This window comes from Sapajus apella, unplaced genomic scaffold, assembly GCF_009761245.1.
Source record: "Sapajus apella isolate SASKATOON/1434 unplaced genomic scaffold, GSC_monkey_1.0 scaffold15, whole genome shotgun sequence".
In the NCBI taxonomy this organism is placed as follows: Eukaryota; Metazoa; Chordata; class Mammalia; order Primates; family Cebidae; genus Sapajus; species Sapajus apella.
Window position 1 is genome coordinate 11,239,306 of NW_022436955.1, and position 17,958 is coordinate 11,257,263.

Genomic DNA, 17,958 nt, shown 5'->3' on the forward strand with positions numbered 1-17,958 from the left:
GTCCTGACCAGGCTCCCGGCTCCATCATGTACAACCTACAGGAGGCAAGTAGCTTTGCCCTCCGTGCCTCCGTCTTATGATCACAATGATGGGAATATTTACTATAGTGCTGTCAGAGTGGTTTGGAGATTAAATAACACATTTGCCCTGAGAGTCGGCATGTAGTAGGCACATTCCAACTCTGCCCCTTGTTATTACATATCACACGGACGTCTGAATCCAGGACATGACAGGAAAACAGGCCTGGTGACATCTAGAAGGGGTGCCAAGAGGAAGAGGAAGCCCTCCCTGGGCTTTTCTGGCCAGGAGCCCAGGGCAGGGAAAAGGGCGGAAAGTTAGAGAAGGAAACAGAACTTGGTCCAGGCTGAATGTTCCTGGCAGGCTGGTCAAAGCAGTAAAGGGGAGGGCATGTCCTTTCTCAACACCACCCCTTGGCCTCTGGTGGAGGTGGGTAGAAGGCTACTTCTGTGCAACGCAGGCCCAGCTGCAGCTGCTCCACGGGGCATGCCTAGAGCTCTTCCTCCTCCTTCACACCCTGTGCCACCTCCCTGAAACCGCTCATCCCACCACTTGGAGGATGCTCCGGCAGCCAACACCGTGGCATTAAGAACAGACCCCTCAGCCGGGCGTGGTGGCTCACACCTGTAATCCTAGTACTTTGGGAGGCCGAAGCGGGCAGATCACAAGGTCAGGAGATCGAGACCATCCTGGCCAACATTGTGAAACCCCATTTCTACTAAAAATACAAAAACATTAGCTGGGAGTGGTGGCGCACGCCTGTAGTCCCAGCTGCTCAGGAGGCTGAGGCAGAGATTGCAGTGAGCCAAGATCACGCCACTGCACTACAGCCTGAGCGACAGTGAGACTCCGTCTCAAAAAAAAAAAAAAAAAAAGGAACAGATCTCTCCTGACCTCCAGCCCAGAGAGACCCCAAACTCTCCCGCTATCTGCTGAGACACAGGCCCAGCAGCAGCCCATTAGGAAGTCCCGAGTCCTGTTCTCTGAGAAAATCTTTTCTTTGGAGGCTCTTGGGAGTTGGCCATGAGGGAATAGGCGGGAGACGAGGGCTGGCAGGGGCACCACCCACCCAGTTGGTGGTGATGATCCATGGCTGGCTCTGAGCTGCTGTGAAGCCATGAGGAAAGAGAAAAATAACCAAGCCTTTCAGTATTAACGAAACCCAACCTACCAAAAACCACATGCCATGTCCTATTTTCTGAATTATTTATTAACATTTCTCAGATGTTCTAAAGCCCTCCCTTGCCTCCTCTTTGCCAAATCAGGGCCCTCTGCCCTAGTTCAAAAGCCCGAGAGCTCACTTAATAAAGCAAGCCCTTGTCCCCACCTGGGAAGGGGCTGGTAACATGGGAGGGCAGGTAAGGGTCCCTGAGGGTCAGCATGTTGCCCTCACCGTTCCTGAGATGCCCCAACCCAAGAAGGACATGGAAATGAGACTTCTAGTCATTTCTCCTCGGGCCTCAGCCGAGCTGCCTGGCCCCTGTTGTGCATTAGCACCCTGTTAGGACTGTGGATCAGGCTAAAGGGCACACAGGGTGAGCCTCTCCTGGTCCCACTCACTGGCATTGCCATGAGGAGGCTGGCGACAGCTCTACCCTGTGCACGCTGTGCTAGCCTGGCAACAGGAATGTTTGCCACCCTGCAAGTCTAAGGAGCAGGTGAGCTGCTGGGGTGGGGGTGGGGGGCAAAGTCCCAGGACCACCTCTGGATTCACCCAGACTCATTAAATGAAAGACACTGTCTCTGCTAGGGCCAAGCCCTCATCATATCTGGCTCCTGTTCCCCTCCCTGGTCCCTCTGTCCTATGGCAAGGAGCCCAGGTGCAGGTTCATAGGTTGTTCCGCTGAAGCGCTTCACACAGGTTCTGGTTGGCGTCAGGCTCCTCCGTCAGCACCTCCACAGCCTCCCACTCCCCGGATCGGCTGGACCTCTTGATGGCATCCACCACGCTCTGCATGTACAGCCCATCCTCGAAGGAGGCGGCCATGGAGACAGGGGCACGGTCCCAGGTGCGGCGGTCGCTCTGCCCCTGGAAGGACTGGCGCAAGGCCTGCACCATGTACACCATGCCCTTTAGGTATAGCAGCGGGACGTCCTGGGGCCCCTGCTCAGGCAGCCCTGTGCCCACAGCCAGCGAGTCCCTCAACAGCAGCTCCTCTTGCGTGGCAGAGTTCTTCTGCCCATAGAGGTCGGCTCCTCGGGCGACGAGGCGTCCTGCAGAGCCTACCACCATGACCTCATGCACAAAGGCGCCTGGCATGTTGAAGTTGAGTGTCACTGTGCTGCACACACCCCCACCCATGAGCATCTGGAAGAAACAGAAGTCATCGCTGGTGACGTGCCGGATGCCACGGATGGCAGCATTCTGCCTCACGAACGTCTTGAGCAGCCCATGTACCTTCTCTGCTCTCCGGCCAGTCAGGTGGGTTAGCAGGTCCACGATGTACGTCCCCATGGTGTGCAGGCCCCCGCCACCCATGAGCTCATCACAGATCCAGCCATAGGTGGGGCTTAGCAGGCTGCCTGAGTAGATACGAGCATCACAGATCATCACTGCTCCCACGTAGTGCTCCGAAATCAACTGCTTCATGCGCACGAAGGCAGGCAGGAAGCGCAGCACGTTCCCCACCAGGCTCATCAGCTGCGGGTAGTATCTTGAGGCTGTCACCATCCGGAAGGCATCCACTGATGTTGCTGCCTTCTCACAAACCACATTCTTCCCAATACCTAATCATAGGACACAACAAGAAATCTCAAAGTTCCAGGGGGGAATCTCCAGCATGTCCACCTGCCCTGAGGATTTTGGACTTTCTGTCTTACAACTGCATGAACTAATTTCTTTTTCTTTTTTTGAGACGGAGTTTCGCTGTTGTTGCCCAGACTGGAGTGCAGTGGCAGTCTCGGCTCACCGCAACCTCCGCCTCCTGGGTTCAAGCAATTCTCCTGCCTCAGCCTCCCGAGTAGCTGGGACTACAGGCACGCACCATAATGCCCAGCTAATTTTTTATTTTTAGTAGAGACGGGGTTTCACCTTGTTGAGCAGGATGGTCTCGATCTCTTGACCTCGTGATCCACCCACCTCAGCCTCCCAAAGTGCTGGGATTATAGGCGTGAGCCACTGCGCCCGGCCATGAACTAATTTCTTTTTTGTAGAGGTGGGGTCTTGCTATGTTGCCCAGGCTAATCAAACTCCTGGCTTCAAGCGATCCTCCACCTTGGCCTCCTGAGTAACTGGGACCACAGGTGTGTACCACCACACCTGGCTAATTTTTATTTTTTGTAGAAACGGGGTCTCCCTCTGTTGCCCAGGCTGGTCTTGAACTCCTGGGCCCAAGTGATCCTCCTGCCTTGGCGTCCCAAAGTGCTGAGATTACAGGTGTGAGCCACCATGCCTGGCCCCAGTTTCTTCAAATAAATCTCTCTGAAACACCCTATTGGTTCTGTTTATCTGGAGAACCCTGAATAATACAGGTGGGCACACTTCATGGATGTGTCTCTATGCTGTCATGCATTTACTAGGTCATCAGCTTGGGGCAAGGGAATTTAACCTATTTTCTAGGGGATGGGCCACACATAACTGCCACCCTTTAGTCAAAACTCCAGAGAGGACCCTAAGATTCCCTTGCAGATTGTTCTCTGAAAACACTGGTCCAACAAGTTAGAGTGGTCCAAAGCTAGAAAATGCTCCGCTCCAGTAGGAGGGGAAGGAAGTGAGAATCCCCTTTCTGCCCTCACATCCGTTCTGGGTACGCTGCAGCTGGCACACATCCAGAGCTAAACAAAGTTGGACAAAGCCCTGAGGAGAGTGCTAGAGGATGGGCAGCTGGAAACTGAAGGGATGAATGCTGCTCCATGTTTCAAGATGAAAGCTCATGAGGATATGAACAGCCACAAGACACTAACACCTGCAGTGTTCCTGCGAGCTTGATGTTGTTCGAATTGGAGGAAATCCTGTGCTAATACCTTAGTAAGCCAGGAAGGGTAAAGATACCCAGGCAGAAACCCACAAAAAAAGCCCTCCAATGTCCAATTGCTTCTTGGAATAAAAGCCAAAGTTCTTACAAAGGCCCACCCATAAGGTATTGATACATGATCTATGTACGCTTCCAAAATTTTCCTTTTTTTTTTTTTTTTTTGAGACGGACTCTCGCTCTGTCACCAGGCTGGAGTGCATTGGTGAGATCTTGGCTCACTGCAACCTCTGCCTCCAGGGTTGAAGTGATTCTCCTGCCTCAGCCTCCCACTAGCTGGGACTACAGGTGCATGCCATCACGCCCAGCTAATTTTTGTATTGTTAGTAGAGAACTGGTTTCATCATGTTGGCCAGGATGGTCTTGATCTCTTGACCTTGTGATCTGCCTGCCTTGGCCTCCCAAAGTGCTGGGATTACAGGCATGAGTCACCGCACTGGGCTTCCTTTTTTTTTTTTTTTTTTTAAACTGAGATAGAGTCTCACTCTGTTGCCCAGGCTGGAGTGCAGTGTCACGATCTCTGCTCACTGCAACTTCTGCCTCCTGGGTTCAAGTGATTCTCCTGCTTCAGCCTTCTGAGTAGCTGCTAGGATTACAGGTGCCCACCACATGCCCAGCTAATTTTTGTATTTTTAGTAGAGATGGAATTTCCCTATGTTGGCCAGGCTGGTCTCAAACTCCTGACCTCAGGTGATGTGCCCACCTTGGCCTCCCGAAGTGCTGGAATTACAGGCGTGAGTCACCCAGCCCAGCCCAACACAGATTATATCTGATGGCTCACTGCAGGGTGCAGTTTACCCTGATGGACCAAGATGGATTCTGTTTACACAGGCTCAGGAGGGGAACTCATCTGGCAAGCTTCCAGCAGAAACAATGGTAACTACAATCAATAAATCTTGCAACCAGTAAATAAGAAAACTTTATAGAAATGACTGATGTCCCACATGATAGATGGGCCCCAGGACAACTGACTACCAGGAAGAGTCAATTATTGGTGCTGGACTCAAGCTTTGGAGCCAGAAATTCCTGTGTGCAAATCTTGGTTCTCTCACTTCATTGCTAGATGACCTGGGAAATTTCTAAACTTCTCCTGTTTTTTGTTTACTGCTATAAATGTAAAGTGGGATTTTACAGTTACAGGGAAGAAAGGAGAACTAAGTCAACCAAAGCAGTATATATAAAATACCTGGCTCAGCACAGCTCTGTCAACAGTACGTTTTATTACCATCACCAAGGGAGGGATTCAGCCAATGTCATAAATACAGAGAAAAAAAGCCCATTGTGACTTGGATTTTAAGACTTGGCTGGGCGTGGTGGCTCAAGCTTACATTTCCAGCACTTTGGGAGGCCAAGATGGGAAGATCACTTGAGTTCTGGAGTTTAAGATCAGCCTGGGGAACACAGCAAGACCTCATCTCTATTTAAAAAAAATAAATAATAAGCCAGGCATGGAGGCATATAACTGTAATCCTAGCTACTTGGAAGCTGAGGCAGGAGGATCCTTTGAGCCCAGGAGATTGGGGCTGCGGTGAGCTATGCTGAGCTACTGCACTCCAGCCTGGGCGACAGAATGAGATTTTGTCTCAATCAATCAATCAATAAGACTCATATAGAAACTACATTTTCTAGGTAAATAATTTCTTTGTTCTGCATTTTGAAAATCTGACTTAGTTTCTTCTTTTTTTTTTTTTTTGAGACACAGTCTCGCTCTGTCACCCAGGCTGGAGTGCAGTGGCGTAATCTCGGCTCATTCCCACCTCCACCTCCTGGGTTCAAGTGATTCTTCTGCCTCAGCCTCCTGAGTAGCTGGGACTACAGGCACACACCACCACGCCCAGCTAATTTTTGTATTTTTAGTAGAGATGGGGTTTCATCATGTTGGCCAGGCTGGTGTCGAATGAGGTATCCACCCGACTCAGCCTCCCAAAGTGCTAGGATTACAGGCATGAGCCACTGCGCCTATCCTAATTTTTTGTATTTTTAGTAGAGACGGGGTTTCATCATGTTGGCCAGGCTGGTCTTGAACTCCTGACCTCGTGATCCGCCCGCCTCAGCCTCCCAAAGTGCTGGGATTACAGGCGTGAGCCACAGCGCCTGGCCCAAGACTCTGTCTCTTGAAGAAGAAACTAGGCTCACACCTGTAATCCCAGCACTTTGGGAGGCTGAGGCGGGCAGATCATGAGGTCAGAAGTTCGAGACCAGCCTGGCCAATATGGTGAAACCCCGTCTCTACTAAAAATACAAAAAATTAGGATAGGCGCAGTGGCTCATGCCTGTAATCCTAGCACTTTGGGAGGCCGAAGCAGGTAGATCACCTGAGGTCAGGAATTTGAGACCAGCCTGGCCAACATGGCAAAACCCCTGTCTTTACTAAAGATATAAAAATTAGCTGGGTGGCTGGTCCGAAGGTAGTGAGTTACCTCAATTGATTGTTCATAGTCAGTTATAGATCGAACTCCTTGTTCTACTCTTTCCCTCCTTCTCACTACTGCACTTGACTATCTTTAAAAAAAAAAAAAAAAAAATTAGCTGGGCGTGGTGGTGCACTCCTGTAATCCCAGCAACCTGGGAGGCTGAGGCAGGAGAATCCCTTGAACCCAGGGGGCGGTGGTTGCAGTGAGCCCAGATTGAGCCACTTCACTCCAGCCTGGGAAAGAGTAAGACTCTGTCCAAAAATAAAAAAACAAAAAAAAGCCAGGCGTAGTGGTGCGCACCTGTAGTGCCAGATACTCAGGAGGCTGAGGCAGAAGAATCGCTTGAACCTGGGAGGCAGATGTTGTAGTAAGCTGAGATCACACCACTGCACTGCAGCCTAGGTGACAGAGCAAGAGTCTGTCTCAAAAAAAAAGGCTGTACAGGTTCTTGCTGTCACCTAGGCTGGAGTGTAGTAGCATGATTCTGGTTTGCTGCATTCTTGGTCTGGGCTCAAGCAGAGCCTTCCCCCAGCTTTCCAAGTAGCAGGGACTATAGGTGCGTGACACCACCCCCTGCTGATTTTTAAATTTTTTTGTAAATACAGGGTCTTGCTACATTGCCCAGGCTGGTCTAAAACTCCTGGCCTCAGGTGATCCTTCTGCCTTGGCCTCCCAAAGTACCAGTATTACAGTCATGAGCCACCATGCCCTGCCCATATTGATTTTATAACATCTTTTTAGAAAACCAAATTTTCAGACTGGGTGAGATGGCTCACAGGTATGGCAGTGCACACCTGTAGTCCCAGATACACAGGAGGCTGGGGTGGAAGAATCACTTGAGTCCAGGAGTTAGAGGCTGCAGTGAGCTATGATCAAGCCACTGTACTTCAGCCTGGATGGCAGAGCAAGACTCTGTCTCAAAAAACAGAATCGAAATGAATATAGGGGAGTTATTTTATTATATGGGCTTTGTATTAGATCTCTCCGAGAGTCAGGCCCAGCCTGGCCCCCTGATAGCTCACATCCTGACCAAGCCCACAGGAAACAAACTGGTGCCTCTGGTCAATCCTTTCAGCTCCCCTCACTTCCTACACCCACCACTGCCACCTTGACCCTGAAGAACCCCACAGAGCATCTGTCATTTGTACTTAAGGGCATCTTAGGTCTGAACTCCCAGGATTATAAACCTCAGTGCTATAGCACAAGAAAGACGGCATTTGGATTGGTAGTCTATGACATCATTCAGTCACTTCAATTTATGACACTGTTCAATATGCTTTTTTTTTTTTTTTTTTGAGACATGGTCTCTGTTGCCAGGCTGGAGTGCAATGGTGCGATCTGGGCTCACTGCAACCTCCGCCTCCTTGGTTCATGCAATTATCCTGCCTCAGCCTCCCGAGTAGCTGGGACTACAGGCTTGTGCTACCACACCCAGCTAATTTTCGTATTTTTAGTAGAGATGGGGTTTCATCATATTGGCCAGAATGGTCTCGACCTCTTGACCTTGTGATCTACCCACCTCGGCCTCCCAAAGTGGTGGGATTACAGGTGTGAGCCACTTCACCCAGCTAATATTTTGTACTTTTGATAGAGATGGGGTTTCATCATGTTGTCCAGACTGGTCTTTAAACTCCTGAGTTCAAGCGATCTGCCTGCATTGGCCTCCCAAAATGCTGGATTAGAGGTGTGAGCCACCGTGCCTGGCCCTGAATGACAGTACTTTTTTTTTTTTTTTGAGATCAAGTCTCGCTCTGTCGCTCAGGCTGGAGTGCAGTGGCATGATCTCGGCTCACTGTAACCTCCACCTCCCAGGTTCAAGTGATTCTCATGCCTTAGCCTCCTGAGTAGCTGGATTTATAGGTGCATGCTACCACATCTGCCTAATTTTTGTGTTTTTAGTAGACACTGGGTTTCACCATGTTTGTCAGGCTGGTTTTGAACTGCTGACCTCAGGTGATCTACCCGCCTTGGCATCCCAAAGTGCTGGGATTACAGGCATGAGCCACTGTGCCCAGCCACAACAGCACTCTTAAACTTAGCACCCAGTAGTATCAGCACGGGACTAAATGGCCATGTTTAGTTAAACAGGCTCCTGTGGGCTAGGTGTACAGGGTCTTTGGGTAGCCATGAAAGACATGTCTACCTGAGTTTATCTAGCTCTTCTGCCAGGAAGTCAAGGGAGATTAGAGAAGCTGAAATCTGCTAGGCACAGTGGCTCCTGCCTATAATTCCAGCACTTTGGGAGGCCAAGGTAGGAAGATTGCCAGTCAGGAGTTCAAGACCAGCTTGAACAACATAGCGAGATCCTGTCTCTACAAAAATGTTTTCTTAAAAATTAGCAGGCATGGTGGTGCAGCTATGGTTTCAGCTACTCCAGAGGCTAAGGCAGGAGGATTGTTTGAGCCCAGGAGTTCAAGTTTGCAGTAAGCTATGATAGCACCATTGTGCTCCAGCCTGGGTGAAAGAGTGAAAGCCTGTCTAAAAACAAAACAAAACAAAACAAAAAAACAAAAAACCTGAAAACTGTTTTGCTTCCAGGGAATGGGAGAGATGGGTGCCAAGTGCTTTTAACTTAGGTTCCCTGGAGCATAGTTTCAAGCTTCAAGCCCCTCTCTAGCTCATGCCCCTAGATTACCCAGGAGTGATGAGCCCTTGACCAAGGTCCAGAGAAGATGCCCCAGTGCTGCTGCAGACTACTTCCCTGTTGCTAGTAACACACCACGGGAACCAGATTCACAGCTCTCGGCTTAGGATCGCCCTTGTTTCTCCCTCTAGTGGCCTGGGACTGGAAAAATCATTTCAAACAGCAGGGTTGAGAAGCAGCCCAAGAAGAGTGCTACTTTTATGTTTTACAAAATCCAGGAGTCCACTTCGTTTTGTGTTTTGTTTTGTTTTGTTTTTTTGAGACAGAGTTTTGCTCTTGTTGCCCAGGCTGGAGCGCAATGGCGATCTCAGCTCACAATCTCTGCCTCCCAGGTTCAAGTGATTCTTCTGCCTCAGCCTCCCTAGTAGCTGGGATTATAGGCATGGGCCACCATACCCGGCTAATTTTGTATTTTTAGTAGAGACGGGTTTATCCATGTTGGTCAGGCTGGTCTCAAACTCCTGACCTCAGGTGATTTGCCCACCTCGGCCTCCCAAAGTGCTGGGATTGTAGGCATGAGCCACCATGCCCGGCCCCTGTTTTTTAAATTTAAAAAGTTCTTCTACTAGAACATTTCTTGCCCATAGCCCAATCTACACTCTTTCTTAGATCACAGGTCCGTGTTAGCTGCCTGGCTCACACCAGTAGACTGGGCTGCCTGGGTAGGATTTGTAAATGCCTTGTTCAACCAGCATGCCTGGCCCTGTGCCGAGCACTGAGGATACAACAACAGGCACGGTTTCAGAGAATTTATGGTTTAATGGGTTCAAATTATCGTACAAAGAAATGTAAAACAGCACTGTGGTAAATGCAGAAGATGAATAAATGCTGGGCTAAGAGCATACTGCAGGGAACTGACCTGGATCATGTGTCAGGGAAGGCTTCCCAAGGGACTGGTGTTTTTGGGATAAAAGCATATAGCAGGGATCTGAGCTGCAGTATCTTTTGTCACCTTGGGATCCCATGGAAAAAGACTGGCAAACTTAGTGGTTTTTTTTTTTTTTTTTTTTTTTTGAGGCAGAGTCTCACTCTGTCACCCAGGTTGGAGTACAGTGGTGCGATCTCCGCTTACTGCAACCTCTGCATCCTGGGTTCAAGCAATTTTCCTGTCTCAGCCTCCCCAGTAGTTGGGATTACAGGTATGCGCCATCACACTCAGCTAATTTTGTATTTTTAGTAGAAACAGGGTTTCACCATGTTGGCTAGACTGGTCTCAAACTCCTGACCTCAGACGATTCACCTGCCTTGGCCTCCCAAAGTGCTGGGATTACAGGCGTGAGCCACTCTGCCCAGCTGCAAACTTAATGTTTTTCTAATGAACCACGGAAGTGCCAAGAATTGGGCACAGAAGCCCACCTTTTAGTGACAGATTTAAGAAAACATTCAACTGTGGCAAAGATGCTGGGGCACCTTGCACTTAAAATACATTTTTCTGAACTACTTCTGAACTGAAGAATAAAATACATCAGGGCCCTTCCCTGTCCCATTTAAGAAATTCATGGGAAAGTTTTAAGGATGAAATTGGAGGTAAAAGATGAAAAACACAGGTCAGACCAAAGCAGAAAACAAGATGCCTTAAAAAGAGCTGTGATATGAAAAGTATATCTCTGGAAGCGAAGTCCAATAATTAATTTTAGGAAAAATAAGGAGGGCAAGAAATGATCTTATGGCTTTAGAAATACGGTAAAAATATAAAGCTCTAGCAAGGAGAGAAAAATCACAGCATGAAGACTTGGTGAAATGCAACCAAGCTGTCATTCCTAATGTTCCTGGGCCTCAGTTTAATTCAAATGAAGATGTTGGACTGGATCAGTGGCTCTCAATTCTTAAGGTGCATGAGAGTCACCTACAAGGCTTGTTCAAACACAGATAGCTGGATCCCAGAGATTCAGTAGGTTTGGACTGGGGCCTGAGAATTTCGACTTCTTTGTTTTTGAGACAGTCTTACTCTGTCACTCAAGCTGGAGTGCATGATCACTGCTCACAGCAGCCTCTATCTCCTGGGCTCAAGTGATCCTTCTGCCTCAGCTTCCTAAGTAGCTGGGACCACAGTCACATGCCACCATGCCTGACTGATTTTTAAACTATTTTTGTAGAGACAGGATCCCACTATGTTGCCCAGCTGAGAATTCAGATTTCTAATAAGCTCCCAGGTGCTGCTGCTGCTGCTGGTGGAGCATACCAAGAACCAGAAAAAAAGCAAGCTTGTCGCCACAGGACACTGGGGTTTTTCTCTTTCCTCCTGCACAGCTTGGAAATGGTGTCTGTGGGGAGCCCTAAAATTCAGGAAGAAGACTAACAGCCTCCAGAGCTCGGCCTCTGGACACACCTCACGTTTCTGGTCTGCATTCAAGCCACAAGGGATGGCAAGGAGTCAAGTGACCACAGTGGCTTGGTTCCCCTTGAACCAACTTTCTGCTAAAGTGTTGACCTAGGTCTATTTCTGAATTCAATCTGGGAGCCACTGTCTGACCTCCCAAGTATTTGGTGACCAATGAATGAATAGCTCCAATGTCACATATCATCAGAGAGAGCTCTCTGGAAGAAACAAACAATAAGGCCAAAACTTACTTGCTCCAAATTGACAACCAGACCGACTGAAGTTCTTTCTCACTTCAGTGAATGTTTATTTTTCCCCACCCACTGGCCAGAGGTGACAGGCACCTTCTTATGACATTTCTCAGAATGGGGAAGAGATAAGTAGCAGACTCTGGGGTTTTCCCCCATGGCAGTGGTCAGGAAGAGTGGAGGACAGCCTCATGGCACCAGTTCCTGGACCTAGAGATCTCTGACTGTATCAGAGACACTTGGCTCCTATCACCTCATATAAAGCAATGACTCAGTCAAGTAACTATATGCTACTTGAATTGTGACTATGTCTTCTGTCATCTACCTTGTGTGTTATTTCTAGTTGCCTTAATTGGACTATGAAATCTGAAGGTAGGGAGGAGTCCCATCTAATATAGCTTTGAATGTCCAAAATGACAACAGGACAGTGACTGGCATACAGGAGGCATTAAAAAAATATTGGCCGGTTGCAGTGGCTCATGCCTGTAATGCCAGCATTTTGGGAGGCCAAGGCAGGCAGATCACTACTAAAAATACAAAAAAAAAAAAAAAAAAAAAAAAATTAGCCGGGCATGGTGGCACGTGCCTGTGGTCCCAACTACTTGAGAGGCTGAGGCGCAAGAATCGCTTGAACCCAGGAGGCAGAGGTTGTGGTGAGCCGGGATTGCACCACTGCACTCCAGCCTGGTGACCTAGCAAGACTGTCTCAAAAAAAAAAAAACAAAAAACAAAAAACAAAAAAACCTGAGGCCAGGTGTGGTGGCTCATGCTTGTAACCTCAGCACTTTGGGTGGCCAAGGCGGATGGATCACCTGAGGTCAGGAGTTCAAGACCACCCTGGCCAACATGGTAAAACCCCATTTCTACTAAAATTACAAAAATTAGCCAGGTGTGGTGGCACACATCTGTAGTCCCTGCTACTTGGGAGGCCAGGGCAGGAGAATCGCTTGAACCTGGGAGGTGGAGGTTGTGGTGAGCCGAGATTGTGCCACTATACTCTGGCCTGGGTGACACAGTGAGGTTCTGTATTAAAAAACAAACAAACAAAAAAGAAAAGCCAGGTGCGGTGGCTCACGCCTGTAATCCCAGCACTTCGGGAGGCCGAGGTGGGTGAATCACCTGAGGTCAGGAATTCAAGACCAGCCTGGTAAACATGGTGAAACCCCGTCTCTTCTAAAAATACAAAAATCAGCTGGCTGTGGTGGCAGGTGCCTGTAATCCCAGCTACTCGGGAGGCTGAGGCAGGAGAATCACTTGAACCCAGGAGGTGGACGTTGCAGTGAGCCGGGATTGTGCCACTGCATTCTAGCTTGGGCGACAAGAACAAAACGCCATCTCCAAAATAAATAAACAAACAAATAAAAATAGTAAATAGATAAATAAAAATTGTTGGCTGAATGTTTACTGGTTTGTTTGCTTACTAAACTAGGTTCTGATTTCTATTAGATGAAGAGAAGTTGACTACAGTTGACTGGAAAGAGAAGAACAGGAACTGCAGGAGAACAGCTCAGCAGGCCACGCCCAGCCATGGGCAGGTTACCAAGCCCAAAACTTCCCAAGGGAAATAGATGTCATGTGAGCAGGCTGTCTTCAGATCCTGTCAGGGAAGCCCTACGCTGCAAGAGCCTTCCTGCCCTCTGGCAATACAAAACTGCAGTTTGGCAGGAAGGGTGTGTGATCACTATAGTCAAGGGCTGACAAAACGTGGGAAATGGTAGCCTTGCTACACAGCCTCTCCTTCCTGTGGTGCTGTATGCCCCAAAAATGGAAGAACAAACACACCAGTCACAACCAATTCCCCAGTGCCCAGGGCTCTGACCTCTAACTTCACAGGGGCAAACTTTACAACCTGAGATGCAACCATCTCCAGCCCCTTGATATCTGTTTCTTAGAGTATTTCCTTAATTTCTGTTCAGAAATTTATGAATGGGAGGTAGGTTAGGCTATGTCTTTTTTCTCCTACAGTTATAAGAACCCCCAACATGCCCTCCCCAAGCACTAGCTTCAGGGACAAATGATGTCCCAGAGTTCTCCTCCCTGCAGATCAGAGAGCCTAGGAAGGGGTGCGCAGGCTCAGAGGAGAGGATTGACCCTCAGGGGACTGCGCAGAGGGAGACATGATCTGCCCCTACTGCAGCCTGCTGGGCATACCTAGAGCCTTCACGGATATCTGCCGGGTGAGTGGAGGGGGGATGCTGATGCACACCAGATCCACATCTTGATGCAGCAAGACGTCATCGGTCCGGCTGGTGTAGAAGGTGACGTTCATCTCCTCAGCAAGCTGCTTCGCCTCCTCCTCGGTCTGCCCCCACAGGGCCTCAACAGTGAACCCTTCAGCCCTCAGCAGCGGGACCAGAACTCGGGCGGAGCTGCCAGTCCCAAACACACCCACTCCTGGCAGCATCTTCATCCCAGCCTCTCTCTTCACCCACTCATCTCCTCACAAGAGTCTCCAGCATGGATACGACCTTCCCAACATCCTGGTCAATCATGGCTCCTAGAACAGCAAGCATTACACTGGTTATTACCAGAGAGGACACCCAGCTTAGTCTTTTTTTTTTTTTTGAGATGGAGTCTCACTCTTGTCCCCCCAGGCTGGTGTGCAGTGGCCTGATCTCAGCTCACTACAATCTCTACCTTCTGGGTTCAAGTGATTCTCCTGCCTCAGCCTCCCAAGTAGTTGGGACTACAGGCATGTGCCACCAGGCCCAGCTAATTTTTGTATTTTCAGTAGAGACAGGGTTTTACCATGTTGGCTAGGATGGTCTTGATCTCTTGATCTCGTGATCTTCCAGCCTCGGCTTCCCAAAGCGCTGGGATTACAGGTGTGAGCCACTGCACCCAGCCCGAGCCTAATTTCTTTTCTTTTTTTTTTAAAGATGGGGTTTCACCATGATGGCCAGGCTGGTCTTGAACTCCTGGCCTCAGGTGATCCACCCACCTCGGCCTCCCAAAGTGTTAGGATTACAGGCGAGAGCCACCGCGCTAATTTCAAATAAGGAAGCAACAAGTCTCTTCCAGAAAAGCACAAATGAAATACTGCCCGAGGCCAGGCATGGTGGCTCATGCCTGCAACCCCAGCTCTTTGGGAGGCCGAGGTGGGAAGATCACTTGAGGCCAGGAGTTTGAGAGTAGCCTGGGGAACATGATGAGATGCCATCTCTACACAAAAAAATAAAAAATAAAAATAAATAAAAAATAGCCAGATGTGGTGGCCTGCACTTGTAGTCCTAGCTACCTAGGAGACTGAGGTGAAAGGATTACTTGAGCCCAGGAGTTCACAATTGTAGTGAGCTATGATTGCGCTACTGCACTCCAGCCTGGGCAACAGAGCAAGACCTTGTCTCAAAAGAAAAAAGAAATACTGCTCCAAGATTAAAAACTGCAGAATCTTCCTCCATGGAGACTGAAGGATAGGAGTAAAAATGAAAATGGAAAAAGCTGGGTTTAAATCCCTGTTCTGCTACTTAATTTTCTGTGCAACCCTGGTCAAACCATTCAACCTTCAGGGCCTTAAATGTATAATAAGGGGAGTGATTGATCTTTAGGGTTCCTTCTTGTTGTAAAAGTTCATGATTCTATATATGACAAAGAAAAAGAAGAGTGTAGGCCTGGCATGGTGGCTCACGCCTGTAATCCCAGCACTTTGGGAGGCCGAGGCAGGTGGATTGCCTGAGGTCAGGAGTTCAAAACCAGCTGGCTCAACATGGTAAAACCCCATCTCTACTAAAAATACAAAAACATTAGCCAGGTTTGGTGGCAGATGCCTGTAATCCCAGCTACTTGGGAAGCTAAAGCAGAATAGCTTGAACCTGGGAGGTTGAGGTTGCAGTGAGCCGAGATCGCACCACTGCACTCCAGCCTGAGCAACAGAATGAAACTCTGTCTCAAAAAAATAAATAAAAAGAAGAGTGGAAAACAAAAACCAGTTCAAGAGAAAAGTGAAAGAACTAATTGCCTCCTGCACTCTCATTGGGGTTTTATCTTAACCATCTTTTCTTCTTTCTGATGGTAAACAGTGTCTGTGCCCACTTAGTCAGCCTGCTTTCCTTTTCCACTTTTTCCATCTCTCTCTCTCTTTTTTTTTTTTTTTCTGAGATGGAGTTTCACTCTTGTCACCCAGGCTGGAGTGCAATGGCGCAATCTCAGCTCACTGCAACCTCCACCTCCCAGGTTCAAGCAATTCTCCTGCCTCAGCCTCCTGAGTAGCTGGGATTACAGGCACCCACCACCATGCCCAGCTAACGTTTGTATTTTTAGTAGGGACGGGGTTTCACTATATTGGCCAGGTTGGTCTCAAACTCCTGACCTTGTGACCCTCCTGCCTGGGCCTCCCAAAGTGCTGGGATTACAGCTGTGAGCCACCGTGTCTGGCCTAATTTTTGTATTTTTAGTAGAGGCAGGGTTTCGCCATGTTGGCCAGGCTGGTCTCGAACTCCTGACCTCAAGTGATCAACCCACCTTGGCCTCCCAAAGTGCTGGGGTTACAGGCATCAGACACCGCATCTGGCCATGATCTTCCTCTTTTCTCTTTGCTAATTCTGCTCTTATAGACTTCTCTTCTAGTTTTCTTAGAAAACAGGTTAAGCACACAGTTATCTTCTACAATTTTCATGTCCTGGACTCCCTTCAGCTATTTTGGTCACTGTCTGCTTTTACAGGTGTTTTGGTTATTAAGAGGTTATGGCTATTCAAGGAGCTTGACAGTGTCAAGTCTGCAGCATTAGGTAAGTAGTGAGATTCTACTTAAGTTTTTTTTTTTTTTTGAGACGGAGTCTTGTCTCTGTCATCCAGGCTGGGGTACAGTGGCATGATCTTGGCTCACTGCAACCTCAGAGTTCCAGGTTCAAGTGATTCTCTGTCTTAGCCTACCAAGTAGTTGGGACTTGTACAGGCATGTGCCACCATGCCCGGCTAATTTTTGTATTTTTAGTAGAGATAGGGTTTCACCATGTTGGCCAAGCTGGTCTTGAACTCCTGACCTCAGGTGATCTGCCCACTTCAGCCTCCCAAAGTGCTGAGATTATAGGTGTGAGCCACCATGTCTAGCTAAGTTTTGTTGGCCATTAATTACCAGCTGTTACAGGGTCAAAGGAATGAGACACAGTCCATGTCTTCTGTAAATTCATGCTCAGGGCATACATCCCTCCACTCCCACACTGTGTTTCTTCTCACTTTAGTTGTATTTGAGTATATATAGGGATTATATATACCCACTACATAGGAAATCTTTTTTTTTTTTTAAAAAAAAGAAAAGATCTATGACCGATTTAGATGTCTCCTCTTTAAAAGCCATGTAGGAATATAAGGATAGTAATTTTGAGCTAATATGAAGTGGAAAAAAATACATGAATATCAGTGGCTTAAAACAACAGAATGGACTGGAAAAAATTTTAATAACCTGTTTTATTGCCTCTGACTCAAAGGGAAGCTTCATCAACACCCATAAAGGGGTACTGGCTGGCCCCTGAGAAGCCAGATGGCATGAAGTAAGGCAGGCTTGCTGACTAGGTATTTCCTGCCCAAGCTGGCAGAGCTGGTTTTCCCTGTTTATTTCAGTGGCTATTCTTTCTCACCCCTAAAATTTCCCCACTCTTTGTCCTTAACATCCTTGCACATATCCTTCACATGCCTCCAAAGATCTCCACAAACCCAGTCCTGCCAAGGCCACATGCAATTCCGATCACCACATGCTGGTCAGGAACAAAGGGTGCCTTGGCAGGACAGGCTATATACAATTTGACAAGGCCACAGGTTACAGGGAAGGCAGTACAGAGGTTAGAGACATGGAGTCCGCAGCTACCTTGCCTGGGTTCAAATCCTGGCTCTGTCACTTACCAGCTGGGTAACCTCAGGTAAGTCCCTTAGTCACTCTGTGCCTCCATTTCCTGATCTGTAAAATGGGGAAATTTTATCTACCTCACAGGGGATTTAAGGATTGAGTTAAGGGCCGGGCGCGGTGGCTCAAGCCTGTAATCCCAGCACTTTGGGAGGCCGAGGCGGGTGGATCACGAGGTCAAGAGATCGAGACCATCCTGGTCAACATGGTGAAACCCCGTCTCGACTAAAAAATACAAAAAATTAGCTGGGCATGGTGGCGTGTGCCTGTAATCCCAGCTACTCAGGAGATTGAGGCAGGAGAATTGCCTGAACCCAGGAGGCGGAGGTTGCGGTGAGCTGAGATCATGCCATTGCACTCCAGCCTGGGTAACAAGAGTGAAACTCCGTTTCAAAAAAAAAGGATTGAGTTAATATTTTGTAAAATACCTATAATTGGGCCTGGCCAATTAGATGTGAGTCAGTATACAGGGAATCTTTTTCTTTTTTTTTTTTTTTGAGACAG

At 48.3% G+C, this 17,958-nt stretch overlaps 1 protein-coding gene across 7 annotated transcripts in view; it reads right to left on the bottom strand.

Moving 5' to 3' along the window:
• Nucleotides 1-1,207: 1,207 nt before the first annotated feature.
• GFOD2 (glucose-fructose oxidoreductase domain containing 2) overlaps nucleotides 1,208-17,958 on the bottom strand; it is a 51,047-nt gene continuing 34,296 nt past the window's right edge. For 5 of the 7 annotated variants that reach the window (XM_032283746.1, XM_032283748.1, XM_032283751.1 and 2 more), the window contains exons 2-3: nucleotides 13,767-14,112; nucleotides 1,208-2,745 (exon numbers count right to left, since the gene is read on the bottom strand). In XM_032283746.1, the coding sequence (XP_032139637.1) occupies nucleotides 1,847-2,745; nucleotides 13,767-14,025 (1,158 nt within the window). In that variant the 5' untranslated portion in view covers nucleotides 14,026-14,112 and the 3' untranslated portion in view covers nucleotides 1,208-1,846. Of the gene's footprint in view, nucleotides 2,746-13,766; nucleotides 14,113-14,853; nucleotides 14,877-16,076; nucleotides 16,186-17,958 lie in introns of those variants that run through there. The other 2 variants (XM_032283749.1, XM_032283754.1) reach the window with 2 other exon arrangements.